Source organism: Podarcis cretensis, assembly GCF_951804945.1.
Source record: "Podarcis cretensis genome assembly, chromosome: 12".
Classification (NCBI taxonomy): domain Eukaryota; kingdom Metazoa; phylum Chordata; class Lepidosauria; order Squamata; family Lacertidae; genus Podarcis; species Podarcis cretensis.
In genome coordinates, this window is record NC_137181.1 from 56,322,433 (window position 1) to 56,346,135 (window position 23,703).

Here is a 23,703-nt window from a genome sequence, read left to right on the forward strand (position 1 = left end):
GCTACTTTTTATGCACCCCTACTCTGGGAAGACGCTCACTTCTGTTACATGCCTATTGACATTTGTTCTGATTCAGCAATAAACAACGGGTTTTCCCGAGGAAAGTGGTGGGACAAAAGAAAAATCTCTTGGACCCATGCCTAGAAATCAAAGAACAAACAGAAATGAGCCCGTAGTTACTGTGATATCCAACTCTGAATTGACTCATTGAAATTAATGGAAAAGTGCATTTATTTCAATGGATCTGAGTGTGATTTAGATGCTTATATGATTGTATGATATTACTCTAGCTTTATTCCAGTGAAACAGAGAAGTGACTTTGGAATCCTAGCATAAATGTTTAGCTGAAAATTAAATTCAGTACTAGCTTCCCTTAAATTCAACCAAGAACTGATATTCTGTTAGTAAAAGTCCAAATTTACAAAGTAAAAAGGAAAGGATTGAACTCAACTTTTGGTGACATGACAGCATCCTGACTCACGATTCAGAAGCAACAGTCTCTGAAGGCCACGTTCTAAGATTGTCTCACCATTGTGATCCCAAGCATACCCTTGGCATGTGTAAGTGTTGCTTCTGACATAGCTTTTCAATGTAACATAAATAAGCACATTTATATCTTGTGACCAGCTTTTGGAGTTTTGCCAATGTTAATAAACTGGCACACTTCCTACAAAGGATTGAAGCTATTCAAAATCAATACTTCAGAACTATACTTAAGGTGCCGAATGGTACTCCAGTAACATTGTGCCTTCACGTTAACACAACTTTGGACCACATCCAGCAGTATATGTATGTTAACTTGAGTTCAGATATAATTAAGTTTGCAGGGCAGGGTCAAACAGCCTAAATTAAGAATGCGATACAGACTGAACTACATTTAGAGACAGAATAAATATTCCCTAACACTACGAAATCTGTTCTTGTTCTATTATCCTGCCACATTTCCTTTGGTATATTTTTCAAACAGCAAGCTACAAAAATTTAGTCCAGATTTCAAGAAAGTAAATTTTTTGTTTCAGTCTCATAAAAAGGGAGATTTAAAAGAAAGGGGGGAATTGCCATGAGATAAGATTAGAACAAACATCTTAAAGCTCAATTACATCATTTGGCTCTTAGTGTGCAGGACTCCACATAAAATGCAGTGTGCTGTATATTTAAAAATACAGAAATTGATAGTAACTTTCAATGTATCAGCTTTTCTTCTTTTGCACCTTACCTTAGGTATGTGCCATATAGGAAGAATATTGACACCATTAATCCATTCAGAAGAAATATCATAGCCACATAAAAAGAAGCAGGATCTCCCAAGCCTACAGAACAAACAAGTGTTATTAAAACTCTATAATGCAACAGTAAAGACAATCTACAAGGAAAAACGCATTTCAGAAAGCCAAATCTGTTCTCCCCTCAGAAAAAGATGGTCTTTGTGATGGCAGTTGGGGGAAGGAGGGGCCACCTCAGCTGGAACATCAGAAGCTCTAGTATGAACATCTTCTGCAGTATGGAAGCATAGAGGAGCAAAGAGCAAAAAATATTTAGATAATTCACTGTCACATCAGCTAATAAGAATAAATTATGAACTGACTTTAATTTTTCCCTGTTTTTGTCTATTTTTGGTCTTAAATTAACAAGTCTTCAACATGCTGATAAAGAATATTTATGTATTTATAAAAATGTTTATATATGACTAATTCATTTGAAAAAATAAAAGCAGTTTACAACTATACATAAAACCATAAAATAAAAACTATGCACAAAGTTAAAATCAGACATCAATTAACTGTTGTGGAAAGATATATTCCTAATTGCCTGCACAGACCTGGCAGAATAGAAAAGTCAGCAGGCATTTAAAAGTTGAAACAAAAGACGTCTGCTGTCATAAATTAAGCCCAGGAACTGAGACAATTTTCTCCACTGTCATTAGTTGCAAGAGATATTTGTCAATATGCATGTATCTATAACTTTTTATGACTGCAGTTGTAAAACAATACAAGGACAACAAAAGGATGCAACCGTGTAACAGTTAGGCATGATGCACACCTAATTTGTGAAAACAAATCCATAAGACTGTACATTTTGTTATTGCCATCAAGGAGATTGCAAATTTCCATCCTGATATAAAAAGAAAACAGATTGAGATCCAGAAGCATTATTGCAAGGAATCAAATGCATGAGTGTTGTGGCTGCTAATTGGAAGTATCCAATCACAGCAAATGCAGTACTTCCTGCCATCTTAACAGCAGTTAAGACTGAGTAAGGAGCAGGAGAAAGGTCCATGAATTTACAGAAATATAGCAACCAGCTACTAATCTTTCTCCTACCCTCCTAGCTATCCTAACTTTCAGTCTGTTGCTGAGATACTGGTGCCATCCTTATTATTTTGAGATGAATGTTTATGCTTCATCAGTCATACTGATGACCGGGTTGAATTTGCCCACATACTCCCTGTTTCTTGGTGATATAGAGAATAGCCAATACACAATGTTCTATTAAGATTGAAGGTTTCCAAACTGATAGAAAAACTAAAGATGGCGTTTTCAGCTAACAAGTTTACAAAACCTGAAAAAGCACACATGCCCTTCAGTATCTTTAAAAATCCACTTGAAGATTCTTTGTAATATAGTAATTTACTGCAATTTATTTTTGTAATTTAGTAAATTATTTATTGCAAGCTAAAATCTTTCATCAGTCCACAGATGTAGCAAACACCTCAGTTTTTCTTTGCCTACACAAAGGAGGCTTTGTAAACCTTCCTCTGGTGTTTCATATGCCACCATGCAAAACATCCAATAATGAACAAAGACCAAGCAACACTTGCCTTCACAGCTCTCAACAGGACTGAGGTCTTCTCCTCTATTCACTGTCCAACATTTCTTTGTCGGAATACCCATCACATTCATCGTTTCTGTGTATAATCGGTACCAAAAGCCTAAAACAACCTGTGCAGAAAATTGGATTTAGAATTTCAAAAGAATTTTTTGACTCAGATTATCCTGATGATTAAAAGAAGCTTATCTGTTGCTATTCAGCAATATCTGTCTAGTTTAAGATGTTTTTTTCTTCCAGGATACTACATTTGACCTCTTACAAGAGCCAATAATCTTGTACCACAAAGCATACTCATACAGCCTTCTCCAGGTTTTATGTTAAGGGTTGAACCAGCTGTTGCACTGGATATGCATCTGGCACTAAAATAACCACAGTGTATTTATCTCCCTCCTACAACTGGCAAGGAGTTTTGTAGAGTTTTATCTACGCCTTGACATCAAAACGTGAGCTCCACTGGCTGTCCATTTGTTTCTGAGCCCATGCAAGGTACTAATTGTGACCAGTGCCCAAGGGATGGTCATCCATGCTAGTGCCTTCTCAGTGGTGGTGCCCTCATTTTGGCACTCTGTGCCTCTGGAGTTGTATCATGTGTCATCAATTTTTCAGTTGCATCCTATTACAGTATTAAAGATGGACCTCTCTCTTCACTCAGGTATTCAGGCTCTCTTGATCAATGCATCTGTATACTCAAATATTTTGACCTGTGGCACTGTCTACAGAGCAGGTACAGAACCTATGGGCTTCCAGATGTTGCTGGACTCCAACTCCCATTAGCCCTAGCCAGCAGGGTCAATGGTCAGGGGATGATGGAAATTAGAGTCCAACAAGATATGTTACATGACTACAATTGGATATAACACTCAGTAATTGAACAGGAGCATTCTTACAAAAAGCATTTTTAAAAGTGTAAAAACTAGAATAAAGCAACCTAAAACACACCAATAATACATATAAAAAGGCAGATCCAACTCAACCTCATTCCAATAAAAGATGAACAGGAAATTAAGATCTAAAAGCCTGGGAGACCAACATTTTTGCCTGGCACATAAAAACAAATGGTGATGGTGCCACGCATGTCTCACTTGGGAGAGTGTTCCATAAATGGGGAGCCACCACTGAGGAGGCCTGTTGCTGTCTTGCCTTTTAAGTAAAGGTGTTTAATTTTACACAAGAAGTATCATTTATTTCAACAGGATTTATGCATACAACCTCGTAATGGAATTAAAGCCAAAATGTAAGAAGTGCCTTACCTCTGGATAGACATTAAATCGTTTCAATGTGTTGATTACAAGAGGATACTCAGTTAGCTTGTCATTCATAATCGTCCAAACTCCACTCAAAAAGGATGGTGCTTCAGTGATGGTCTTGAAATAAGAATAATAGAGACCCTAAAGAGAATATATATGTTAAGATGAAATTAATTAGCAGGAACCTTCACATTGTATTCTTCTCTTACAGCAACAGAAGTCAATAAATTACAGCTATTAATTTAAGTACCAATGAATCTACTTAACCTTTTTAAAACCACACTTATACTACTGTAACTGAGCAAAAACAGAACACCCCAGTCAAAGCTTTCCCATTCTATGGTTTGGAAAGCAAAATTTCCTAACTGGCTTGTGGCGCTCTTGCACTATGCTGGATTGCAATTAGTCTATTCAAAATACAGTGGTATCTCTGGATGCGAATGGGATCTGTTCCGGAGCCCCGTTCACATCATGAGCAGAATGCAACATGTGTCTCGGTGTGTCGCGATTCGCCGCTTCTGCGCATGCACATGCCATCATTCTGAGCGTCTGCGCAAGCGGCGAAACCCAGAAATAACCCATTCCATTACTTCCGGGTCACCACGGGACGCAACCTGAAAAGACGTAAACTGAACCGAACGTAACAAGAGGTATGACTGTAGTCCAAATCACTGCAGACCATCAATGAACAATTAAATGCAATGAACTGATTTTATACATATACTGGTCATATAACATGTTTCATTGACAGAAAACATAGTTGTTACATGCAGTACTAATTCAGTTAACTGTGGTTTTAATTACAAGTAAGCAACATCAGTTGCAAAATTCTCCAACACTAGAAAGGCTGCATTCGGAAGTCATAATAAACTATGGTTGGTTGCTATTTTTCCTTTACATCAGCAGGTGTGGCAGTGGGTTGGGCTAGACAGGTGTCTGTCCTCGATGATGGACTGGATGAGATCCAATAAACTGAAGCTCAGTCCAGGGAAGACTGAGGTACTGTTAGTGGGTGCTTCCTTTAACTGAGTAAGTGAGGTTCAACCTATTCTGGCTATACTCTCTGTAAAGGAGGTGTACAGTTTGGGGATATTTCTAGCTCTACTTGAGGCACAAGTGGCTTCGGTGTAGTGGAGCACCTTCCATCAGCTTCAGCTGGTGGCGCAATAGCAACCCTATCTAGACAGAGATAGCCTAGGTGTTTTTTTTGTCTATGCTTTGATAACCTCTAGGTCAGCTTAGTGCAATGCATTATATGTGGGGCTGCTTTTGAAGACAATTCAAAAACTGCACCTGGTGCAGAATTCAGTGGCCACATTTGTTGACTGGAAGCAGGAGGTTTGAGCATATAATGCCAAACCTGGCCCAACTACATTGGCTGCCAATTAGTTTCTGGACTCAATTCAAAATACTGGTTTTGACCTATAAAGCCATATGACTCAAGACCCCGATAGCTTAGGGATCACATCTCCCCACATGAACCTTGAAGGAGATGTGGAGAGTGACATGAGATCAAGTCTTCTCAGCGGCAATTCCCCAACTGTGCAATTCTCTCCCCAGAGAGATGTGCCTAGTTATCAACACTAGCATCCTTTAGGCATCAGGAGAACATGTTCTTATCTACCCAGTCTCTTACATAAATCTTTAGATGGGTGGGGTAGGATGTGCCCTTCTTATATTCTTAAAGGATGGGCACTGCTTGTTAATACAACAGTGATATATTTTATACTTCGTACTGTATGTTTTCTTGAAAACTTGTAAGATGCTTTAAGACTATTTTTGCAGTTAGTGACAGACAAACAAACAAACAAACAAATAAGGTTCATTGAAACACAGCAGCTTCAAAAAATGCAGTTTGAAGTTAACTTATTTCAATATTCATAGCTAAAAACTGCAATTCAAAGTTGGCTTATTTAAAAAAACCCCATAGATAGAATTTACTAAAGTTTGTTGGGACAGTGAAGTGAAAAGCTGCAGTTAAAAACACAGAAGGGGAAGCTTCCAATCTTCTCACAGACATGCTGGAGAACAGGGTGGGAGTAGGGAGTGAACCAACCTAAGGGGAAGCTACACTCATTGCTGCCACAGTTTGGTGTGATGTTCAAACTCAGCCAAAAATAATTTGTAAGCAATGTTTGCTTTCAAAAAGTAGAAGACCAGAAACGTTGAATAAACATGACTAAATATAAATTTAATCATTCTAGATGATTTGAGAGAATGAAAGAACAAAAATTAAAATCTTATTTTATTAATAGGTTATCATACCAATATTTGCAATACCCATTTGATTCAGAAATCCACTTTCATGGCTGTTTCATTTTTTTAAAATAAATCACAGGCAAGAATGTATACTATTTTAAACTACTATTACAGAACTGGTAAGCACCCATGGCTGGCTGAAAAACACTAAAAACACATTTTGGGTAACAGCTTTAAAAATAGCAGTGTCACTTAAAGTACAGATGCTCTAACCATTTCAGTTCGAAAAGCCATTTCCCTTTCCAGGGTTGAAAGATGAGAAAAGTGACGGTCATTTTCAAAGAGAGCTGTTATATGGCACCTGAAGAAAAAACAACAAAACTCAGAAATAAATCTGCAGCTTAAAGGAACTAGTATAAAATTACAACAGCCTTGTAAATAAGATCACAAAAATAAATGGTGTACTTTTTTTTTGTTAGCCTACACAGAGAAGATAGCAGATGAGGAACAGGGCAATACAACTGCCATCCCCCAGCCCACTCTGTTTCTATGCAGGATGCAGAGGAGCAGACTTCCCTAAGCAGAACCACATGCTGCCTTAAACCAGGATGACAGTTGTCAAAACAGGGCCAGATGGCTCAAAAGTCGTATTTTACAATACAACTTTTCAGTTCCTGAAATTTATTCTGATTGTGCAGATAAAATATCACAGATTGAATTCTACAGTGTGTGAATTGCTAGTGTGTGAAGGCAAACAAGATCCAAGAATCCCCAGGCAAGTACCTCCAGATGATGAAGACATCAGGTGCCATCCTGATGCCCAGATATCAGCCCATAAGTGGTCAATAGCCAGGTGCAAAATGCACCTGGCGAATTTCAGATTCTGGATCTAGCTCATGGCAGTTCATCAGGAAAGGGTCTAGCTTTCTGGACCTGGGAAATAAACCACCCCCCAAAGAGAAAAATATAGCAGGGGAAGGTGCATGCACGAAGATGTGTGGGTAAACAAAAAAGGTTGGGTAAAAAAGAATGAGAGATTGAAGCTCTGACTGCTTGTCCATATAAAAGGAGAGACAGGAAAACTCAAATATAGGAACTATTGCCTAAGGCATTAATAATATAACAAGATCACAATTTTAGGTGGACCTTGATGAGACACACATGCCTGCTGAGACCTTGTAACAGAGATAAACGTACCAGTGAAGAATTCCAGCGACGGCGGCTGTTTAAAACAAATCACAAAAAAGGTAAGTTACTTCAACCTCCTGTTTTAAAAATCTTTAAAAAGTTACACCTAGTTCTCAGGGACAGCAATAGGGACCCAGAATATTACTCTTTCTTATTTTTAATGTATTTTAGATATATAACTGTACAAATGAGAGCATGACCCAGAGCAACAAAGACTGAAGTCAAACTATTTGAATACTGGCTCCTCAGAAGGTAGCATCATGATACTATGTCCAGAGAGCAATTTCATTACACTAGAAGCACAGAGACATGCACACTGAAACTATCAGTGTAACCTCTGCTACGTAGTATGAACAAATCAGAAAACAGAGAGATTGAATCACCAGTACATGAAGTCTATGGCGAATTGTGCATATGCATCTTACTTTAAAATTAGGGCCCTTGTCATTAGAATTGTGAAAACCTTGAGTATTTGGTCACTAGATGTCTGAAAATGTGAGGTCAACTCTAAGAATGAAGTTAAATGAACTTAAGTTTCATCTACAGTACTCAAACAGTGACAATATCATACTTAATGCACCAAAGTAATCTACTAATATTGGCCTCTATCCAATTGTGTCCCTCCACTGCCAGAACCCTCCTCAATCCAGCAAAGTTTCCATTATCAAAAGGTAGGTTTGTGTGCAATTTTCAGTGACCCTCACTTCCTTATGCTGCCTCCTGTACTCTCCCAAGATCTACTCCAGAGGGTTGGGGACCCTTTAGAAAAGCATGCTAGGTGACTGCAGAAAAAATATCATTTTCTGTACACTAGCCCACAGCAACCTCTACTGGATCAAAGGGCCTGCCAACATCAGAAGCACACAACTGGATGCAACCCTCTGTCCTTATTAGAATCAAAAGCATATCAACAGCTGTGACTTAGCTTGCAATCCTGTGTACACTTACCTAGAAGTAACTTCAACTGAACTCAGTAAGAGTTACTTCTGAGTAGAAATGGAGGACTGCATTGTTAAAAAACTACAATTTTAAACATATATTTCTTCCTACCCATTATAAGGGTAATCCATATCTTGCTATCTGCTCTTGCGATGAAGATTCCTGTTTCATTCAGATAAGCTGTGTTAAAAAACAAAGTAATTTCATTAGACTTTCTAATTGCACGAAGTTATTTCTTTAAAAGTTGTATTTCAACTTACAGCAGTTCACAAATTTGCTGTGGACAAAAAGAGATGACTTTTACAAAGTTCTTTCATGTGCACTTTTTTGCATTTTTTATTTTATTTGAATCAAGGGCTTTACACCACTGCCACCAACAATAGCAAGTATCAATACTGAGTTACAGCATGTATAGTCCAAAAGAACCTGAATAACATTTTGTTTAGTTTCTGCATGATTATTAATACTTGGACTAAATGCAGATCTAAGTTCCCAATTCAAACAAATGCAGATCATTACTTTAAATTCATACTATTGGTTAAATTAAAAGCCTTAAAAGTTCTTTAGGTAATAGCTTATTGCATGTGAAGACCAATCCTATGTATGTTTCCTCCTAAGCAAGTCCCAGTGAGGTCAGTGGGGTATACTCCTTAGAAAACACATGGGATTGAAGTCTTATGCACTGTATTATATAGCATGTTGTCTGAGGAAAGGACAAGTATGCACAGTCCTTAAACAATTCTGTAGTAATCCAGCAAAAGATACTAGGTTACCTAAGGAAATAAAAATCACATTCTGCACTGTTAAGGAAAGCTGACAAACCCTGTCATATTTTTCTTACATCACAATTTAGGAGACAGCTTGATAGAACACAATCTACAGAGAAAAAGGTACGGCTCTTTATGATTTCAGCACTTTTAAAAATCACAGGAACATGGAAAACAAAAGCCCCCCCCCCCCCAATAACCCTCACAACCCTGCTTAAGCTCTATAAATGTAAACCCAACACCACTGAAATGGATCACAAGGATTTTCATTAGGTTGCCAACCTTCCAAGTATCAGAGAAGCAAACTGAAGAAATGAAAGAGCCATAGAGGTTTTATTGGGTGCCTTGATTTAAAGGAACAATTTATCGTCCCAGCAAAAGGGTGATTTAGAGCGCAGCATCCCTAGTTGAAGTCAGGGTGATGTCCTCTGCCTCATAAATTCTCGGTCCCATCAGTATCTAAGCCCTTCCCATTTTCACCCCTTCCAAGAACTCAGCAGCAGGTTGCATCGTCTCCATTCCCATTCAAGCCCTACCCGCGAAATATATATAGATATATATATTTAAAAAAGAACCCGCTCTTTCATCAACCTGCAACAAGGTGGCTCACAGCATGCAAAATGCAATAAGGACCAATCTACAATTAAAAACATCCCAAAGGACAAGTGGAGTGACTTCTCATCCAAAGGGGGCAAACCCGTTTCCCGAAGGTGTTCCCATCGGTCGCCTGTCCATTCATCTATTTCTAACTATCTTGACGACTCGCGGACTTCCTTTCTGCCAACCTTATTCCTGAGCATAGACAGAAATTTTACAAAAAAAAGAAAAAAATGCCGCATTTTGTTACACGTTTGGATACCTCCTTCAACGTAATTTTTTTTTAATAAAAGTTTTTTTATATACATATTTATTAAAGTTTTTTGAATACAAATGCATAAATATTAAACAACATTACTTATATCATAACATAATTTCGTCACTTCTTTGGACTCCCTCGCGTCTCCCGCTCGCACTTGCATCGTTACAAAAAAAATTTCCAAGCAAATTAGCCACTTGTTTGCAATCTTATCTCCGCTCATTTAAATAAAATCTAGCAATTCTCCAAAAAGTTTGTATTTTCCTTAATCTCACTTATCGTCAAATTCAGATCTAATTCAGTGGTGGGCAATTATTTATGATCTAGCATCCTTCTTAACATTCAACCAAATTACAATATTTTTGTAAATAAATCTTGAATTTCCTCCAAAAGTTTTTTTAATGTATTTTTTTTTTTTTTTGGAAGGGGGGCGGAAACCAACATGTGGATGGCTCAGTTGGTGAGGGCATGGTGCTGATAAGGCCAAGGCTGCAGGTTCGATCCCCGTATGGGACAGCTGCATATTTGGGTTGGACTAGATGATCCTCAGGGTCCCTTCCAACTCCACAATTCTACCTATGAAACCAAATATTGCAAGCGAAACACACACACACCCCCCCCCAAAGAAGAATTCCCTTTAAATCCGAGGAAGGGTTCGCGTTCACACGAATTCCACATCACTTCTCGGGGGGGGGGGGTGGAGGAGAAGCCCCGTTGTGGGCTCGCTTACTCGCGAGTAAGCCCGCTGGGAAGGGCCGGGCCCCGCTCCCTCCCCACTCCAAAGAAGAACTCCCGTTAAATCCGAGGAAGGGTTCGCGCGTTCACACGAGTTCCGCCTCCGCCACATCACTTCTTGGGGGGGGGGGGAGAGGAGAAGAAGCCCCGTTGTGGGCTCGCTTACTCGCGAGTAAGCCCGCTGGGAAGGGCCGGGCCCCGCTCTTCCCCCCCCCCCCGCCGCCTCTCACCGCGCAGCCAGTCCTGGCACTCTCGGAGCCCCCGGGCCAGGCGCTGGCGCTGCTCCTCCGGGCGGGGGCTGCCGCCGTTCTTGGCCGCCGCCCTCCTGCCGGCGCCCCCCCGCTTCATGGCGCTGGAGGCCCCGCCGGGGAGCTGCCTGCCCAGAGGCTGCTGGAGGCCGCGGGCGGCCGGTCCCTTCTCGGCGTGGGCTCGGCCGGGGCTGCGCTGGGGCTCGCCGGCTCCGCTCAGGCCCCGCTGCTGCCGCTGAGGTAACGGCGGAGGGGAAGCGCCGCCTCCTCCTCCTTCGCCTGAGGGGGGCGGCGCCTTCTTGGCCAAGCCTAGCCTCGGCCGGCCCATTCCCGGAGCGGGGCGGGACGAGGCCCGAGCGGGGGGAAGAAGGCTCCCTCGCCGCGCGCGCGCTCCCGAGGCAAGGTAACGGCCGAGGAGAAGAGCCTCTCGCGCGCGCCCGGGCAACTGCCGCTCTTCGCCCGCGCCCGGCCCCGCCCCCTTCCCTCTCGCCGCGTGGAATTCCAGAGTTCGAAACGGGCTCCCCGTGGTCATCTAGTCCAACCTCCTCTCCCCCCCCACCCCGACGTGGCCTCTTTGCACCAGCTGCGATCAGTGGCGTAGCGTGGGGGGTGCAGGGGGGGCCGGCCGCACCGGGCGCAACATCTGGGGGGGGGGGGCGCGCTCGCCGCCTCCGGAGTCGCCGAAGAGCCTCGGGCACAGGCTGTAGCAGAGCCCCATGTCTCGCGGAACCGACGAGCTGTGCGCGCGTCCGGGCTGAAGGCGTCCGGCAGGCAGCGGCTCTCAGCGCTCGCCGCGGTCCCCGTGCGTCCCCGTGGTCATCTAGTACAACCTCCTCTTTCCCCCCCCACCCCGACGTGGCCTCTTTGCACCAGCGGCGATCAGTGGCGTAGCGTGGGGGGTGCAGGGGGGGCCAGCCACACCGGGCGCAACATCTGGGGGGGGCGCGCTCGCCACCTCCGGAGTCGCTGAAGAGCCTCGGGCGCAGGCTGTAGCAGAGCCCCATGTCTTGCGGAACCGACGAGCTGTGCGCGCATCCGGGCTGAAGGCGTCCGGCAGGCAGCGGCTCTCAGCACTCACCGCGGTCCCCGTGCGTCAGGGCCACGGAGGGCGCGCCAGGCAGCCCCTCCTCACAGCCCCGCCGTAGCTGCTGCAGCTGCTGCTGGGCCATGTTGCATTTTCCTCGCCTCTCTGCCCTCCTCCTCCTCCAGGCAAGCGGTGTCGTTTGGGCGGCAGCGCCAGCGGCAACTCACCTCAGATCACCTAACATGGACCCGCCGCCGCCGCCGTGGCTACCTTACCGTAAATACCCCAGCCGAGGCAGCAGCAAGAAGAAGCTGGCAGTGGCAGCAGGTTAGGGGTTAGGGGCGCAAATTACTTGCCTTGCCCCGGGTTAGGGGGCGCAAATTACTTGCCTGGCCCCGGGTTAGGGGGCACAAATTACTTGCCTGGCCCCGGGTGCTGACAACCCACGCTACGCCGCTGGCGGCAATCCTAAAGGCACAAAGGGAAGAGGCCTCCTCTCTCCAATGTCCCATCTCCCCGGCAGCTGGGATGCAGGGGGCTTCTTTTAATTTGGTGATTATTTGTTTGTTTTTTGAATAATATTTATTAAAGTTTCAAAAAAGTTACAAGAATAAAAGAACAAAAAAGAACAAAAAAAGAAGCAAAAAAATTACAAAGTACAAAAAAGTAAAAACAATTAAAAACAAATCAACCTTTCCATATCTTGACTTTCAATTACTTGTTTCCCTGACCTCCTCGCACCTCCCTTTTTTGTATTCTAGTTCAATTACTTGTTTCAGCAAATCCTTTCCATTTTTGCTTTTATCTTAATAATTTATCTTAATATATTATAACTTTACATTCTCACCTGTTAACAATCCATCTTTAGATACTCCTTTATAACATTACTGCTAAAACCACATAACTTCATTCCAACATCCTTCTAACATTCCTTAATTTTACAATATTTTTGTAAATAGTCTTTAAATTTCTTCCAATCTTCTTCTACCGACTCTTCTCCCTGGTCTCGGATTCTGCCAGTCATTTCCGCCAGCTCCATGTAGTCCATCACCTTCATCTGCCATTCTTCCAAGGTGGGTAGATCTTGTGTCTTCCAATACTTTGCGATGAGTATTCTTGCTGCTGTTGTGGCATACATTAAAAAAGTTCTATCCTTTAACTCCAATTGGCCGACCCTGCCCAGGAGAAAGGCCTCTGGTTTCTTCAGGAAGGTATATTTGAATACTTTTTTCATTTCATTATAGATCATCTCCCAGAAAGCCTTAATCCTTGGGCACGTTCACCAAAGGTGAAAGAATGTACCTTCAGTTTCTTTACATTTCCAACATTTATTATCGGGCAAATGATAAATTTTTGCAAGCTTGACTGGTGTCATGTACCACCTGTATATCATTTTCATTATATTCTCTCTTAAGGCATTACATGCCGTAAACTTCATACCTGTGGTCCATAACTGTTCCCAGTCAGCCATAATTTGGTGATCATTTGTAGCTGAGTAAGATTGGCTTCCACTAACACGGTTTTAACAGTGAGTCCATAAGTGACTGTGGAGGCCAATTCTGGATCCACACGTCTGGATTTACACGTAGTGGTTAAGAGCGGTAAACTCGTAATCTGGGGAACCGGGTTCGCTTCCCCGCTCCTCCACATGCAGCTGCTGGGTGACCTTGGGCTAGTCACACTCCTCTGAAGTCTCTCAGCCCCACTCACCTCACAGAGTGTTTGTTGTGGGGGAGGAAGGGAAAGGAGATTGTTAGCAGCTTTGAGACTCCTTAGGGTAGTGATAAAGCAGGATATCAAATCCAAACTCCTCCTCCTCCTCTTTCACAGTGGGGACATTGGTTTCCTGGCGGAAATTGGTCATGGTGATGGTTTGCCAAGCGTGCCTTCCTCTTAGCATGTTTCTCCATTTTTGTCCTGAGTTTGAGTGTCTTCAAAGCCCATGACACCTTTGGTAAAGGCCGTTCTCCAACTGGAGCACTCGCAGGCCAGTGTTTCCCAATTGTTGGTGTTTATACTATATATTTTTTAGATATGCCTTGAGACAGTCTTTAAACCTCTTTTATTGACCACCAGCATTACGCTTTCCATTTTTAAGTTCGGAATAGAGTAGTTGCTTTGGAAGACGATCATCAGACATCCGCACAACATGACCAGTCCCAATGAAGTTGATGTTGAAGAATCATTGCTCCAACACTGGTGATCTTTGCTTCTTCTAGTACACTAGCATTAGCTCGCTTGTCTTCCCAAGTGATGTGTAAGATTTTTCGGAGATCTATCAACCATACTGTATGCTTGTGAAACATGGGCCACTTTTAAATGCCATCTCCACCTCCTCGAAAGATTCCATCAGCAGTGTCTCCGAAAAATCTTATGCATCACTTGGGAAGACAGGCGAACGAATGCTAGTGTACTGGAAGAAGCAAATAGCTCTGTAAACAAGCATTTTGGTATCTCCGCGAATGTCCCGGTCCTCAAACACTTCAACTGGGAGAAAGCTAGACTCCATCTCCCCAGCAACTGGGATGCAGGGGTAGACAGCCCCTTCACAAAGAGACTCCACAGCTCAGGATGTGACAGGCCAGCTCAATCGCTCATAATAATAATAATAATAATCAGGCCTCATCTCCCAACATCTGTCACCTTGGAGCAGCCATTCCGTCCATGCTCCACCAGGCACTTCCTGCCTCTGAACTGTGCCAGTTGGTCCATATAGGAACAACTGTCTAGAAAATTGGTGCCTGCATTTTGAGTTTTATTTTCCTCGGCCTTCCTTCTCCTTTTCCTCTTATGTGTAATCAATTTATTTGAATGTAAGCCTGCAGATATTTTTTTTTATATATAAATATTTATTGAGATTTTTTAAATACAAAAATGCAAAAATAATAAACAATATAACATGTATCATAACATCTTTTCAAAACTTCTTTGGACTCCCTCACGTCTCTCGCTCCCACTTGCATCATTATAAAACTTTTTCCAGCAATTTATCAACTTGTTTACATTCTTAAATCTCATTCATTTAATTTAGTCTAATAATTCTCCAAAAAAAATTATATTTTCCTCAATCTCATTTATCATCCAGATTACATCTAGTTTAGTGGTGCTCAATTCTTTATAATCTGGCATCCTTCTTAACATTCAACCATATTACAGTGTTTTTGTAAATAAATCCTAAATTTCTTCCAGTCTTCTTCAACCCTCTCCTCTCCCAGGTCTCGGATTCTGCCGGTCATCTCAGCCAATTCCATATAGTCTATCAGTTGCATCTGCCATTCTTCCAGCGTGGGTAAATCTTGGGTTTTCCAATGCTTAGCGATGAGTATCCTTGCTGCCGTTGTTGCATACAGGAAAAAAGTTCTGTCCTTCTTTATCACCCTCTGGTCGACAATACCCAAGAGGAAGGCCTCTGGTTTCTTAGGGAAGGTATACTTAAATACCTTTTTCAACTCATTATATATCATTTCCCAGAAGGCCTTCACTCTAGGGCACGTCCACCAGAGGTGAAAGAATGTTCCTTCATTTCCTTTACATTTCCAGCATTTGTTATCAGACAAATGGTATATTTTGGCAAGTTTAACTGGGGTCATGTACCATCTATATATCATTTTCATTACATTTTCCTTCAAAGCATTACATGCAGTGAAGTTCAACCCAGTGGTCCACAACCTTTCCCAGTCCTCAAACATAATGTTATACCCAATGTCCTGTGCCCACTTTATCATAGCCGATTTAACCATTTCATCTTGTGTGTTCCATTTTAACAGCAAGTTATACATTCTTGAAAGTATGTAAGCCTGCAGATAGCCTTGCTTTGAATTGCTGTAAGCTGCTCTGGGAGCCTTTTCAGCAGCATAGAGATGCTCAGGCCTAGCTCTTACCGGTCTCACAGATTCAGCAATCTGCCTTCCTTATGCCTTTTTTTGCAGTTTTTTTTACTAAGTAATCTTGCCAAAGAAGTAAAGTTGGCTTTGCGGACAGTCTTTCTAACTCCCAGCAAATTGAGGGAGGGGGTGGCACCCATTTTCTCTCTGGCGCAGAGCCACTTCCTTTGTTACCTTAATGGCCCATACTTAGACGGTCATTACCTTACCAGGAAGCTAGCCTGGCTGTTCCAGGAATTGAATGCATGATGGATCCATGAATTAGAAGGAACTCCAATAAACAGTCTACCACTACCACCACCCTGTACAAACTCATAAGAGTATGCTGGATTCCCCCAGTTGCTGTCCATAAGTATCAGAGTCTTTGTGATTAACTGATTTTTATCTCCAGCTTTCTCCATTTCAGATTCCTTCTACTTTTGCTGCTGCTCCTTCGGATGCCTTGTCCATCCTGTCCTGACATTTGCTTGCTCTAATTTTCAAAAAAAATTAAATAAAAATTTCCTGCCAATCTGTTTTAAATTTACGAAGAAGGAGTGCACAGTCCTAATCTCCTAACAGTTCTGGCATCACTAATCTGCATTATATGTTCTTGAGTATGTACTCTTCCTTAAGAGCGTTAGGAACCTTCCTAGATCAAAATCTGCCTTGTCGTATTGCAAGAACTTGCTAGCAAGGATTAAATGATCCATCCAAAACTGGTGAACTGTAGTGTTCTGGTCAGGTGAACCGTAGTGTACGTTCTGCCTAGCAATGCCCAAATCAATAAACTGTTCATACAAAAGAACAGCTTGTACTTTTTTAATATATATATATATATATATATATATATATATATATATAATTTTAAATGTGCCACTTCACTAGCTAGCTTCTGAACCACAGAAACTGCATCCCATTAGCTCTTGCTTTCTGTGTACTGTTACACTCTCAGTCACGTCCGCCCACATTCTAGAAGCTTTATCCAGCTTTTCTATCCTCCGGCGAAGAATGCTACAAATAAAGCACAATGTCTTTGAAACGAGAACTGTCTTGCCATTCATTATTTAGAAAGTCTGAAGCGGGGCTTGCTGACTTTTGAGGCTGCTTTTTCAAACAAGAGTCAATCCTTTGCTGGTCTAGTCTCCCAAATAGCTCCACCAAAGTCAATAGATAAACACTGATTTATGCTAGCTAAGCATCTAACCCTGGATTTAACAGGATCTGGGTTTTGTGATAAAGGATTTCTTTGCAGATGGATTTTACTGAGACATAAGTCTACTCTTTTTAATCCCACTGCTGCAAATATTCACATATTGAGAGCTCTTTGTACTGCCTGCTGTAAAGCAGGAAGATTTAAGGACATGTTCATGGGGAGCAGTAACGCTGCAGTAATTTATATTCCTCAGAACCCATACCCAGAGTTCATACACAAAATTACACTTTGTACTCTCTTATTAATTGATCTGGAATAACTACTACCCACCTGGTTTTGTATGCACAATTGCTCACGCTAATTGAAATCCTCTTTTCATTTGTAACTCTGCGTTAAAAATGTGGGAGAAATTGCACTGGGATCTTGATTGTGACTAAAACAGGGTGGTCAAAGGGGTCAAGTCACATTAAGCAATCAAGAATATTCAGACATGAGCAAGCTCCTAATCAGTAGCATTCCTGTTTTTATACTGAATATTCAAAGCTGATTAATGGACAGATCCATAACACAAAGCCTTTGCACTTATAAACGATCCCATTTTAATTACGTTTTTTTAAAAGAAGAAGATTGATTTTAAATTTTAACTTGGTTATTTAATTGCACATTACATTTGTTTTGGAACAGCATCTAATAAATCTTGCAAATATATTCAGGCTGCAATTCTACACAGACTTTCCCTGGGAATACCGTATTTTTTGCTCTATAAGACTCACTTTTTCCTTCCTAAAAAGTAAGGGGAAATGTGTGTGCGTCTTATGGAGCGAATGCAGGCTGCGCAGCTATCCCAGAAGCCAGAACAGCAACAGGGATCGCTGCTTTCACTGTGCAGCGATCCCTCTTGCTGTTCTGGCTTCTGGGATTCAGAATATTTTTCTTCTTGTTTTCCTCCTCCAAAAACTAGGTGCGTCTTATGGTCTGGTGCGTCTTATAGAGCGAAAATACGGTAATTCCTGTTGAATTTAGAGGGACAAGGTGTTCAACATCCAACCCCAGTCTGAGGGCACTTCTAGACAGTCACCATTTTCAGGTGGGATTCAATCATAGAATAGCAAATTTGGGTTGCACGGTTAAAGTCGATTAGCGTTCTTGCATAGCAAGAGTTTCCCCCGCCCCCCAAATAAGACTTCTCATGATAAGTAAATGCACTAGAAGGGGTGAGAGAATAATTGTTTGATGCAACATTGTCTAACCTCCATGCACACTTCGTGCAAACAAATGAGGATGAATGCCCAGTAAATAGGTCATCGGGAAGCAGCTTGAAATTGTGCTTCTGTTTGGAAGAATTCTTTTCTTCCTGGTTGGACTGATCTCTTGAAAAGCCTTTGTTATATCACTCTCTGCATTTCTGAGCAAAACAATAATGTTCTGTGCTTGGCTGGAGGCTGGTTTTTTCAGGTTTACAAAACAAAACAAAAGTGCCTGTAACAATCACTGTGACAGACTATACATGGGTGTACATAAAATTAAATATTTAATCACTATACATCTTAGAATAAATTACATTCATACCAGTTGGCCTTTATATGAGATTCTATTTTAATAGATTCTTTATCATATAGGTTCTGTTTGTAATTGTGCTGGGAAAAATAATTGATGCTTGCTTATCTGCTTAATTTTCTGTGTGGTGGCTAAAGGCTAGTACTGTCATCATGCATGGATAATTGCCTGGAGCTGGACATTACAGTATCAAAGTCAGAACGAACCAAAATGCCACCTAACCCAATCCTCTGCCTTGAGGCAGAACCATCCACAGCCTCTCGCAGAACAGCCATGCAATCCTGCACATGGTGTGCTACAAGCAGACCGCATAGGCATTGCAGTGGGTGTTTTCAGAGCAAAAAGCTCCAGATGCATTATTCAAATGACCAGAGGGCATTATTCGCTTATTAAAAACATGGATAACCCACCCTGCATATGCACAGATACCAAGGTAGGGGTGCAGAAGAGAACATTTGCAAACCATGTAGTGCATGGGTAGGCAAACTAAGGCCTGGGGGCCGGATCCAGCCCAATCGCCTTCTAAATCCAGCCTGTGGATGGTCCAGGAATCAGCATGTTTTTACATGAGTAGAAATGTCCTTTTATTTAAAATGCATCTCTGGATTATGTGTGGGGTCTGCCTGGTGTTTTTACACGAGTAGAATGTGTGCTTTTATTTAAAATACATCTCTGGGTTATTTGTGGGGCATAGGAATTCATTCATTTCCCCCCCCCCCAAATATATATATAGTCTGGCCCCCCACAAGGTCTGAAGGACAGTGGACCGGCCCCCTGCTGAAAATGTTTGCTGACCCATGATGTAGTATTTGGAATGTTAAGGGAGGGGTAGCTGGTGGGAGACACTTATTTGGGGGCAACTTGCCCAACTTTGGTCCCCTCATTTTGCACTCAGCTCTTACCAGTGTCTCCTAAAAGATGTCAGAGTGTGACAGAAGCTACACTCTGGGAAATGGCTTTCGACTGGCCAGCTAAACCAGGTGAAGGGAACTAATAGGTCCCAAACCATTGCTGAGTTAAGAATAGGAAGACAGGCTCCGGTGCGTTGAGTGGATGAGACCAATAAAGGTAAAGGGTAAAGAGACCCCTGACCATTAGGTCCATTTGTGAACGACTCTGGGGTTGCGGCGCTCATCTCGCTTTATTGGCCAAGGGAGCCGGCGTACAGCTTCTGGGTTATGTGGCCAGCATGGCTAAGCCGCTTCTGGCGAACCAGAGCAGTGCACGGAAACACCGTTTACCTTCCCGCCAGAGAGGTACCTATTTATCTACTTGCACTTTGACGTGCTTTCAAACTGCTAGGTTGGCAGGAGCAGGGACCGAGCAACAGGAGCTCACCCCATTGCGGGGATTTGAACCACCGACCTTCTGATCGGCAAGTCCTAAGCTCTGTGGCACCCATGTCCCCTGATGAGACCAATAGTGGGTCCCTTACTCAAGAAGGCAGGTTCTGCACATGCTGTAGAGGGAAGAGAGGGGCAGATGGGGGAAAGAAATAAGATCGTCGCGTTTTTATCAATCATAAGCAGGATTTTAAGAACTGTGTGGGGATGGATTACAACAGAAGAGAAGACTGGTGAACGGTGAGGAAGAGGAAATTTTTTATGACGCAGTTAAAAAATGGCGTCTCGCCAAGACAGGCTTGCCGGAGAAAGAAGGACAGGGTGGAGGAGAATCAGGATCGTTCGAAAGAGGAGTGTTGGAATGCAAGTTTGACCTGACAGAGCCCCCTGATTTGTTTGATATATCTGGCTAGCCTGAGGAAAAATAAAGGACAGACCAAAGGTTAACTTTGTTTATGGAAGAGACGAACAGAGGCTGTCCCTGAGAGAGATAGTTTTTGAAGAGTACAAAACCCACACAGAGACGCCAGTTTCCAGTCTGCTTGTGAGAACCATCAGAGATCGCAAAGAAAGGAATATATGGTAACAACAAGATGAGAAAGAAAGTAATAAAGGACTATCCAGATCGAATTGGATAAAACTGCCTAATTTAAAGCAGTAAAATATGTGATGCCTGGAGCTATCCGGAATTTTGGACTCGTGCCGAGCTTGATGTATGGGTACCCTTAACAAAATTTAAAATTGGGCTGTATAATCTGGAACTAATGTGATTTGAATAATGTGATGTGATTGGCCTGTTAATAAAAATTATTTTTTTAAAAAAGAGAGGGGCAGATGGGGCTTGTCAACCTAGGAAGGGAGCCCATCTAGGAGAAGGAAAACTCTGAACCTAAACCTCTGCTGCCTTACGGCTATACTTGTCAGGGACTGGGCGGAGGAGGAATGGTGGAGACCACCCCCCCATCCTGACCCTCCCAGGGAGGAGGAAGAAGAAGACAGTATAGATTTACAACTGGGGTTTGTGGGAGGTTGTAGCTCAGAGGCAGAGGATGGGGAAAGTTGGGAAATCATGGGAGAGGAGGAGGAGGCAGAACTGGAGCAGCAGCTAGCAGACGCATTTTCACTAGAAAGCATTCCAGACCCTCCATCTCCCAGAACCCGGCGAGCCTTAAAAGTAGGAGAGCAAAGAGCTCAAAGACAGAGGACAATTAGCGGCACCCATAGAGGAGGTGATAAGGATGACAAATGTGGAAGTGGGAGAGACACAGGGAGGTGTTGAAGATTCACTCGGGACAATGCCATTATCCAAGAGGCTGGGTTCTATAGCCTCTCTCTGTAAAAACTGAAATAAAATAGGACTGTGAGAAACTTTTCCTTGTCTTTATACTTTCCTTGGCAACCAGCTGGGAGCCACTGACAACACCTTGACAACACTCATCTGGCGCCATCTGGTCTTGCATGTTTATAGCGCATTCAAACCTCTGTTTCTTTACTAATGTGCAGTACAGTGGTGCCCCGCAAGACGAATGACTCGCAAGACGGAAAACCCGCTAGACGAAAGGGTTTTCCGTTTTGGAGGTGCTTCGCAAAACGAATTTCCTATGGGCTTGCTTCGCAAGACGAAAATGTATTGCGACTTCCTGCAGGTTTTTTTTCCTCCCCCCCCTTTTTCTAAGCTGCTTATCAGCTGATCCACTAAGCCGCTAATAGGCTAATCCGCTAAGCCGCTTGCTTCGCAAGACGAAAAAACCGCAAGACGAAGAGACTCGCGGAATGGATTCTTTTCGTCTTGCAAGGCACCACTGTATCTGAGTCCTGAGACCTCATACACACTGCCCAGGCTTGTGCCCCAGAGAGGTCATTGCTGCTAACACAGCAAAACCAATGCAGGAGGCAGCAGTTACGAATTACCAGTCTTGGAAGCTACAGCAGGTGTCGTGATTCTCCAGTATTCACCCTGAGGCACACTCCACTGTCTCTCAGGACAGACAGATGCCAGCAACAAAATACACTAATCGATTAAAAAACCCAGAAGAGTCTGTTGGGTAAGGAGGCACCCAGCTTTGGGAAAGAGGTGGGGAGGGTTCTGATAGGGCCCTAGAGCCCTTCCGCCCCCTCCCCAAAACTGAGAAAGTGCTGACTAGGCTTTGGGAAGGAAGAGGGAAGACTCTAGGGCCCTCTCTTATCCAAGCTTTGAGAAGGCATCCTTGGTTCAGTGCCCAGTACCTGCACTTAGCTCACACAGCTCTAAATCTGTGACAATAACTTGTTATGGCAAATAAAGACAATAAAAGTGACTGGAAGGACAATATAAATTTATTTATTGTTACATTTTTATTCTGGCTTGTCAAATGGTTAAATGCACATTGTGGTAAATTATCGTTCAGTAAATGGTTACTATGTTCACAAATTCGGAAAGTGGAAGAAAAATTAAGCACCGGAAAAATTTCCATGCAAATCACTGATAGCTAGATGTGTAACCTCTTCAAGAGTTCCACCACCAGTTAAGTGTCTAAACTTCCATGGGGTTTTACAACAGCTTGATCATTTATCTAGCTATGTACTGTTCATTTACTACGTCACTCAACTAAAATCTAGTTGATTAAGCTAAGCATATTTAATCAGTTGACAGATCTATTTTTTATTCTTTCCAATGCAAAGTTACTACAGAATGTGTAGCTTAAAAGTCATAGTTAACAGGTGCTGGTAGAATGTTTCTGCAGTATATGAGGATTACACAGTATAACCAACAGATGGCACTGTGTGCAAAACTATATTAATGTAGCATTTAAGAAATACCATAAATGTTTCCTATCTTCAAATGATACTGCATTACTCTAGTACCTGGGATGGCCAATTTTTTAAGGCCAGCAACTACATTGACTGATGCTCAGCCCTTGAGGGCTCCTTGCCAAAGTGGGAGTGGTTGAAATATGGAAGTGGGTGTGGCTAAAGTGTAAACATGGGTGTGGCCAGTTTTTATTTTTAAATGATATACCGTATTTACTCGAATGTAATGCACACCTTTTTTTGCCAAATTACGTTGCAAAAATTAGGGCATGCATTATATTCAATGGCACATTACATTCGAGTAAATATGGTATTTTGGAAATCGGGGAAGGGGCATTACAAAAAGCATTTATTTATTAAATGAGAATTCCCCAGTTATTTCAATTCAGTTTATAATGGATCTCTGGTTAAGATTAAACAACAAGAAGAATCAAATAATGTGTTAGAAAAGAAACAGCTGACTTTTCCCCTATGCTCAAAGAATTGGGACTTTTTGACTAAGGGAAGAACATGATATAGATTCATAAAAATGTAGGCTGATATTCAATATTATTCATAGAGTCATTGAAATCAATGCACTTAATTAACCTAAGCCCATTGATTTCAGTGGATCTACTCTGAGTATGATTTAGTTGGGTATCATTCCTTGTATTATGGGGAGAACAAAATAAGATAAGTTATTTTCTGCCTCTCAAAGTGCTGGAACTTGGAACTATAAAATCATAACTCCCTGTAATAGTGAACTCAGATGATTAAGTACCTATAGGATTGGAAGCAAAGTAGGGGCACAGAAAATAAAGGTTTGTTTCTATAAACTTCAGAGAATACCTAGGTATGCAGCAAGGCGATGGCCTGGCTGGACGGAGCTGGCTGAGAGAGGTTCCCTGACCATCAGCAGGGCGGTCTTACCCATAGGCACTAGGGGTGCGGGGCACCCGGGCGCTGGGCTCTCAGGGGCACCA

At 42.3% G+C, this 23,703-nt stretch overlaps 1 protein-coding gene across 1 annotated transcript in view; it reads right to left on the minus strand.

Annotated features, from left to right (window-relative positions):
* The window catches only part of DPY19L1 (dpy-19 like C-mannosyltransferase 1), a 37,340-nt gene extending 26,185 nt beyond the window's left edge, over positions 1-11,155 (minus strand). Inside the window, exons 1-7 of the mRNA XM_079947678.1 lie at positions 10,991-11,155; positions 8,514-8,582; positions 7,473-7,497; positions 6,549-6,636; positions 4,080-4,217; positions 2,819-2,939; positions 1,217-1,310 (exon numbers count right to left, since the gene is read on the minus strand). Coding sequence (XP_079803804.1) covers positions 1,217-1,310; positions 2,819-2,939; positions 4,080-4,217; positions 6,549-6,636; positions 7,473-7,497; positions 8,514-8,582; positions 10,991-11,108 — 653 coding nt within the window. The 5' untranslated portion in view covers positions 11,109-11,155. The remainder of the gene's footprint in view (positions 1-1,216; positions 1,311-2,818; positions 2,940-4,079; positions 4,218-6,548; positions 6,637-7,472; positions 7,498-8,513; positions 8,583-10,990) is intronic.
* Between the last annotated feature and the right edge of the window lie 12,548 nt (positions 11,156-23,703).